The 8,718-nt window shown below is 38.7% G+C and overlaps 1 protein-coding gene across 1 annotated transcript; it reads right to left on the bottom strand.

The window, feature by feature from the left end:
* Positions 1–463: 463 nt before the first annotated feature.
* On the bottom strand, positions 464–7,991 carry LOC128236860 (placenta-specific gene 8 protein-like). Its single transcript, XM_052951984.1, has 5 exons — positions 7,887–7,991; positions 7,120–7,276; positions 6,550–6,689; positions 1,129–1,170; positions 464–541 (listed from the first exon to the last, which is right to left on the bottom strand). Exons 2-5 carry the CDS (start codon positions 7,235–7,237, stop codon positions 464–466), a joined length of 378 nt encoding a protein of 125 aa, XP_052807944.1. The 5' UTR covers positions 7,238–7,276; positions 7,887–7,991.
* Positions 7,992–8,718: the final 727 nt, after the last annotated feature.

Genomic DNA, 8,718 nt, shown 5'->3' with positions numbered 1-8,718 from the left:
CAGTTGCCGCAAATTAAACCGTTACAATTGACGGTAATCGGTGTAATGCCATGTTGTCGCCGCAGATTGAGCCCTGAAACAGACGGAATTAACATGAATTGCCATTCAATCCCCGCATATAGAGCTCTGTAACGGATGCGCATTAAATGTGTTGCCTTGCAGTCACCGCAGATGGATTCTTGAAACAGAAGGGCATGATAATTATTTAAATGCAGTCGCCATTGATGGAACACTGAAACAGACGGTCATAACATTTATTGTAATGCAGACACAGCATATGGAACCCTGTAACATACGGGAATAACATAATTGCCATGCAGTCTCCTCCGGTGGAACCCTGTGACATACGGAAAAAACATTTAGTGCCATGCAGTCGCCGCAGATTGAATCCTGAAACATGACATTTATTGCCTTGCAGTTAACGCAGATGGAGCCCTGTAAAAGATGGAAATAGTATTCATTGTCATGCAGTCGCCGCAGGAGGACCCCTGAAAAAGCGGGGCTTAACATTTATTGCCATGCTGTCACTGTAGATTGAATCCTGAAACATACAGAAATATTATTCATTGCCATGCAGTCGCCGCAGATGGAGCCATGAAACAGACGGGCATAACATGTATTGTCATGCAGTCGCCGCAAATTAAACCGTTACAATTGACGGGTTTACAATGTATTGCCTAACAGTCGCCGGAAATGGAACCCTGTAACAGACGTTCATAAAATGTATTGACATGCAGTTGCCGCAAATTAAACCGTTACAATTGACGGGTTTACAATGTATTGCCATGTTGTCGCCGCAGATGGAACCCTGAAACAGACGGAATTAACATTAATTACCATTAAATCTCCGCATATAGAGCCCTTTAACAGATGGGCATTTAATGTATTACATTGCAGATGGATTCTTGAAACAGACGGGTAAAATAATAATTATAATGCAGTCGCCACTGATGGAACCCTGTAACATACTGTCATAACATGTATTGTCATGCAGACGCCGCAGATGGATCCCTGAAACAGACGGGTATTACATGTTTTGCCATGCAATCGCCGCAGATGGAACCCTGTAACATACGGAAATAACATTTATTGCCATGCAGTCGCCGCAGATGGAACCCTGTTACATACGTAAATAACATTTATTGCCATGAAGTCGCCGCAGATGGAGCCCTGTGATATACGAAATTACATTTAGTGCCATGCAGTCGCCGCAAATTGAATCCTGAAACATACGGAATATCATTCATTGCCATGCAGTCGCCGCAGAGGGAACCCTGTAACAGACGGGCATTACATTTATTGACATGCAATCACCGCAGATGGAACCCTGAAAAAGACGAACATATCATTTATTGCCATGCAGTCAACGCAGATGGAGCCCTGTAAAAGACGGAAATATTATGCATTGTCATGCAGGAGGAACCCTGAAAAAAGACGGAGCATAACATATATTGCTATGGAGTCACTGCAGTTGAAGCGCTTAAATAGACGGGCTTAATAGTTTTGCCATGCATACGCTTCAGATGGAACCCTAAAATATACGGGCATGACAGTTCTGATGCCATGCTGTCACCGCAGATGGAACCCCGCAACAGAAGGGCTAAACATTTATTGCCATTCATTCTAGCCAGATGGAACCCTGAATCAGGGGGGGGATAAAATTTAGTGTCTTGCAGTCGCCGCAGATTGAACCCTGAAACAAACGGAAATAACATATATTGCCATGCAATCACCGCAGATGGAACCCTGAAATATTTGGGCATAGCGTTTATTGCCATGCAGTCACCGTAGATAGAACTCTGAGATAAACGAGCATAACTTTGTTTGTCATGCAGTCGCCGCAGATGGAACCCTGAAATAGACGGGCAAAGCATTTTTCGCCATGCAGTCGCCGCAGATAGAACCCTAAAACAAATGGAAAGAAGATTTATCGCCATGCAGTCACCGCAGATGGAACGCTAAATAGACTGGCTTAAAATGTATTGCCGTGCAGTCGGCGCAGATGGAGCCCTGTAACAAACAGGCATTACAATTATTGTCATGCAGTCACCGCAGATGGATCCCTGAAACAGACGGGCATAACATTTATTGCCATTCAGTCATCTCAGATAGAGCCCTTAAACAGTCGGAAATACTATTTATTGCCTTAAAGTCAACGCAGATGGAACCCTGAAAAAGACGAGGCATAACATTTTTTGCAATTCAGTCGCCTAAGATGGAGCCCTGAAACAGTCGGGAATAACATTTAGTGCAATGCAGTCCCCGCAGATGGAACCCTAAAACAGTCGGGATTAACGTTTAGTGAAATGCAGTCACCGCAGATGAAGCCCATAAACAGACGGTAATAGCGTTATTTGCAATGCAGTCACCGCAGATGAAGCCCTAAAACAGACGGAATAACATTTAGTGCAATGCAGACACCGCAGATGAAGCTTAAAAAAAGACGGAAATAACATTATTTGCAATGCAGTCACCGCAGATGAAGCCCTTAAACAGACGGAAATAACATTATTTGCAATGCAGTCACCGCAGATCAAAGCCCTTAAACAGACGGAAATAACATTATTTTGCAATGCAGTCACCGCAGATGAAGCCCTTTAAACAGACGGGAATAACATTTAGTGCAATGCAGTCACCGCAGATGAAGCTTAAAACAGACGGAAATAGCATTATTTACAATGCAGTCACCGCAGATGAAGCCCTTAAACAGACGGAAATAACATTATTTGCAATGCAGTCACCGCAGATGAAGCCCTTAAACAGACGGAAATAACATTTAGTGCAATGCAGTCGCCGCAAATGAAACCCTGCAACAGACGGGAATAACGTTTATTACCATGCATTCACCGCAGATGAAGCCCTTTAACAGACGGAAATAACATTATTTGCAATATAGTCAACGCAGATGAAGCCCTTAAACAGACGGAAATAACATTATTTGCAATGCAGTCACCGCAGATGAAGCCCTAAAACAGACTGACATAACATTTAGTGCAATGCAGTCACAGCAGATGGAACCCTGAAACAGTCGGGTATAACATTTAGTGCGATGCAGTCAAGGCAGATGGAACCCTGAAACAGACGGGCATAACATTATTGGCAATGCAGTCACCGCAGACTAATCCCTAAAATAGACGGGAATAACATTTAGTACAATGCAGTCAGCGCAGATGAAGCCTTAAAACAGACGGGCATAACATGTTTTGCCAGGCAGTTGCCACAAATGGAATCCTGAAACAAACGGAAATAACATTATTTGCAATGCAGTCACCGCAGATGAAGCCCTAAAACAGACGGAAATAACATTATTTGCAATGCAGTCACCGCAGATGAAGCCCTTAAACAGACGGAAATTATTTTTTTTGCAATGCAGTCACCGCAGATGAAGCCCTTAAACAGACGGACATAACATTTAGTGCAATGCAGTCGCCGCAAATGAAACCCTGCAACAGACGGGAATAACGTTTATTACCATGCATTCACCGCAGATGAAGCCCTTTAACAGACGGAAATAACATTATTTGCAATGCAGTCACCGCAGATGAAGCCCTAAAACAGACGGAAATAACATTATTTGCAATGCAGTCACCGCAGATGAAGCCCTAAAACAGACTGACATAACATTTAGTGCAATGCAGTCACCGCAGATGGAACCCTGAAACAGTCGGGTATAACATTTAGTGCGATGCAGTCAAGGCAGATGGAACCCTGAAACAGACGGGCATAACATTATTGGCAATGCAGTCACCGCAGACTAATCCCTAAAATAGACGGGAATAACATTTAGTACAATGCAGTCAGTGCAGATGAAGCCTTAAAACAGACGGGCATAACATGTTTTGCCAGGCAGTTGCCACAAATGGAATCCTGAAACAAACGGAAATAACATTTATTGCCATGCAGTCGCCGCAGATGGAACCCTGAAACAGACGGGGATAACTTTTATTGCCATGCAGTCACCGGAGATGGAACCCTGAAACAGACTCGAATAACATTTAGTACATGGGAACAAGAAAACAAATGCACCTCGGGTGTGGATGCGATCGACATATATTAATGCTCTTACACATAGAGCACGATGCTTATTACAAATATCTAACGAAACGCATGGGACACTAGAAGAAGATTGCACGTTGGTTCTGGATAGTTTCTAGCTGTTTTGTATGTTAATTTAAATATTGTACACAGGTTGCTCAATGCTCTCTTGATAGTTTTTAGATATAACGTATGTTAATACAAAGGTTGCTCTATGCTTTCTTTATAGTTTTTAGATATAACGTAGGTAAATACACAGGTTGCTCAATGCTTTCTTGATAGTTTTAAGATATAACGTATGTTAAAACAAAGGTTGCTCTATGTTTTCTTGATAGTTTTTAGATATAACGTATGTAAACACATAGGTTGCCCTATGCTTTCTTGATAGTTTTTTAGATATTACGTATGTTTATACATAGATTGCTCTATGCGTTCTTGGTAGTATTGAGGTATAATATAGTTTGATACAAAGGTTGCATGTTGCTTTCTAGTGGGTTTCATGTATTTTTGTACTAATACAAAGTTGCCCTTTGTTTTCTGAATAGTTTTCATATATATTGTTATTAATTATAAAGGCTGTCAAACACTACGTAATGTTTTTGTAAACTACCTTTGGATGATAACTTCTTTAAGTTAAACCCGATTTACTGGCGACATGACTTTCGAGTCAGTAGAGTTTTACATGATAAGATTTGAATTTCAAAAGGGGTATTTATTGGGAAGTTATAATCACATGAGTTAATTATGTTTTAATGATTGCCGCATGATTGGCTTCCGTGATGTCTGCTCGATTTTTTAAGGCGTATATATTACCATTAAATGCCATTCATATCATTTGTCTTTATACAGATTGATATTTGTAAGGGATGTTCATTCTGATTAGTTGGTATCATATCAAGGATCTTTGATAATTGCGTTGGGAAGGCCAGAAATTAAAACGTTTCAATAGTTTGCAAAGGTTAAACATACATTCTTGATTGCACTGTTTGGTGTAGTACGGAGTTGAGCAACTGTTAAAATTCCGTTTACGTTCAAAAGAAAAGATTTTGGCTATACAAATATGTTTTTGTATCAGAATATTCAAGACTAACCATTTAACAATGTATTATGGCTCCATGTTGAATCCTTATCCGAATAGCATATACCATATTTGACAAAAGAAACTTAAATTCACTTCCTGGTAACTCAAATTCGAAAAGATGCAATCACCACTGAGATATATTGATGATTTCATAGTGTCAACTATTTTGAAAATATTTCTTTATTTTGAAGCTCACTTTTAAGTTTGACTGAAAATGCTTTTATTTAATAAATTATGTTGAAGTTTTCTTTGCAAAATTTACTAAGATGTCAAATCTTCAACACACAAATTTAAAGACACATGTATTGTGCTACCCAAATATTGACTTTAAATAACCTTTTAAAGAATCGAACATTGTTTCTGACTGGCATTATTTTTGAGATTGTTTATTGTTCGTAGTGTGAAAGTTACTTTATAATTTTACCTGACGCTCGTTATTATTCATCGTCTTTGAACTAAAGGTGTGTATTTTGGCAAAGACGATACGAGAAATATTACTTTAATTGATCAACGTACGTATCATTTGTAATAAAATTACGTGCCAATTGATGCAGTTATTGTGTTTATACCATACATATTCACTTTGTGGTTTGATAACCTGTAAATATGACATATTCCCAGTGAACATATTCGTCCTTTCTGGCCTTTGTCACAGGTTTGTCTACAATAATGATGCAATGACGATCATCATTAATAAAAGGTGTCATCGTTAGTGACTGAAGATTAATTCGTTCATTAACATTAATTCCTCAAAAAAGATGTCAGGAAATGTTAAAATGCATTAAAACAGGCAAACCAAATTAGATATGTCAATTTTATTTTATCGATATGAGTTGACCCTACGTTCCAATACTTTTGATCCTTATTAAAATATATCAGTGTATTGATACAATCGCGCATTACTCCTTTTGTACTAATCTCCCACATTATATAAAACAAAACTCCGCAGCAAGAGTTTTGGTATATAATCGTTTTATTCCTCTGACATATGTTTGTATTTTAATGATATACATGTACATAAATATTACAATTTAAGAACACCCTTAAATACTAACCTGTATGCATCACAGGGTCACTACGTAAGTCATGGGTCCATGCGACCCCCAGGGACACATCAGGGCATGCGCATTCACTATCCTGTTTCTAGAGAAATGTTATAGTTTCTTATCACACTCAACGTACATGAACACCTCCAAGCGTCTGCGTTCGGTTTCTGAGAGCAAAAAGACCAGCGGTGACAAACCAGATCATGAACATACATTCTCTCGTCTGTACTTATATATAACAGCTCATTATATCAACGTACCTGAACATTCCAAGCGTCCCTGTGCGTGTGATGGGGGTCATACGACCACCGGCGACAAACAAGGACATGTGCATACACTCTCCTGTGTGAATGAATATATAACAGTTAATTATCACATTCAACGTACCCTGATACCTCCAAGCGTCCTTATTCTAGCCCTGAGAGCAATTAAACCCGAGGGGACAAACCAGGGCATAAATAAACATTCTCCCGCCCGGTTCGAGATGTCACAGATTGCGCACGCCAGGCAGCAGTACGTCATCATCACTGAAAGAAAACAAGGGCTGAATGAAAGTTTACAATTCGAACAAATCATAATTGCATGTTTAGGAATAAGGCAGCTAATAACAAATATAACAGAAATCCCGACAAGGACATTGACATTCATGGTTTAAAAACACACTTATTTCATTCTGCATTTATTTGTATACTGCACGCTACTTTCAATTTATATTCCTAAGGGCATGCGTTTCACAGGATATCTAAATATGACATGTGAAATGCACTATAACTAAGATAAAAGATAAGTGTAGTACCAGCACAAAAGCAGATCAAACCTTTGTGGTTAAAATGATTGCCAAACCACTGATCATGGTTCCATTGAGAAAAAGATTGTACTTACTGAGACAAGGAAATAATAGGTATTTATCTAACCAACTGCTATGACTGAGTGAGGCCTGGTGTTACAGTAACTCACATGATTTGCAGTCGGAGAAGCAAGCACATATCCCGCTATCCCAATCCCTGTGGCCATGGACGGATCCGATCAGCATCCGTCTGCCCGGCGGCTGCTGGGTTACCACCATTGAGTTCATCTGTGTTATTTACCGGTATAGCCTGCAAGTGAAGCCTCTCTGATCGTGAATATAAAGGCATTGCTTTTACTAACAGTTACAAACCGCTGACCCCAGTATTTATTGATATGCATTTAATTGATAATAGTGTGAAGTTGTATGCTAATTTGTGTGTATCTATATATCTATAATATGTAGTTTTATCTTCGTGCCTGTTACAAGACCATGGTAAGTCTGATGTTGACTGGTCATAGTCATCATAGTCATTATCATCCGACTAAGCATTAATAATAAATATAAATGATGGTTTCTAGGAAAAGCCGATGATAGCGGAGTGACGGCAGAGTGGATTGGGAGAAGTGAATTTAAAAAAAGCGTTCAACTGTTCGACTGTCGTAGGAAACTATGTCAATGGTACAATGAAACTATAGGGACATGCCCAGTAGTAACAAAATATGTTTTAATACTACAAGTATAGCTAAATTGATCATATTATAAATCATACAAATTTTATACTATGTTCATTAATAAAAGCTATGATCCAAAATCAGAATGAAGTTCCAAGCTATTGACCGATTGTTAGCCATGATCAGTTTATGCACACATACTGATTTTTGATAGTATATACTATATACAAAATGTTTATATAACTAAGCTATAATAACAGTACCTTGTGAGAGAAATAACCAACGATTACTTTTCCGAATATTTCCTCAGAAAACAAATTTATTTTTTCGCAGGCAAAGCAAAACCACCAGTGCACTTGAGCCAAATGCAACGTCCGCCAATAATAAATTATAATTTGTCTTTAGGGTTTGGTTGCCAAAAACTGTAGACATACAGGGGGTACTCAAATATCAGGTGTTTGTCTTTTTTTGCCTGAAGATGCAATCAATATTGCATTCAGTACATTTTGCAGTCAAAATAAATTATTGTCTGCAATTAACAATTAAATTGCAACCATATATCTCACCGCTACCAATAAACCCGCAATGTATAGGAATATAGATACAGTCACAATATTACAATGATAATTTCAGGGTAAAGACAACAAGTCTAAGGAGAGAAGTCTTAATTTTAGCTCTTAGCTATCCATTCAATCAGTTTCCCTTTTTACTTGTAATATACTGGTAAAATAACATCATTTGAATAAAATACTGTTTTAACCAAGACAACCAATAGTCAAACAGGCACGTTAGAGAGTTTAGAGACACAAGGCATGGAGCCAAACGACACTGAACGTACACACATCACAAACACACACGAACATCAGAATAACTTCATCAATCCATGAGGGAATTACGGCTTTGGCACGCAAAACACGAGATCACTGGAAAACGATTCTACTGGGGTGTAATGTAGTTTATTTAACCATTACCTCACACGAGTCCAAACATGTTCAATAAGGTATTTACAGTACGAGTTAACGGCCACAAAATAAGAACGGAAGACAAATGATTAATACAAATGCAAAACAAGGCATATGTCTATTGATAGATATT

Source organism: Mya arenaria, chromosome 6, assembly GCF_026914265.1.
Source record: "Mya arenaria isolate MELC-2E11 chromosome 6, ASM2691426v1".
Taxonomy (NCBI): Eukaryota; Metazoa; Mollusca; class Bivalvia; order Myida; family Myidae; genus Mya; species Mya arenaria.
The sequence above is the reverse complement of the archived record's forward strand: the minus strand, read 5'-3'. Positions and strand labels throughout refer to the sequence as shown.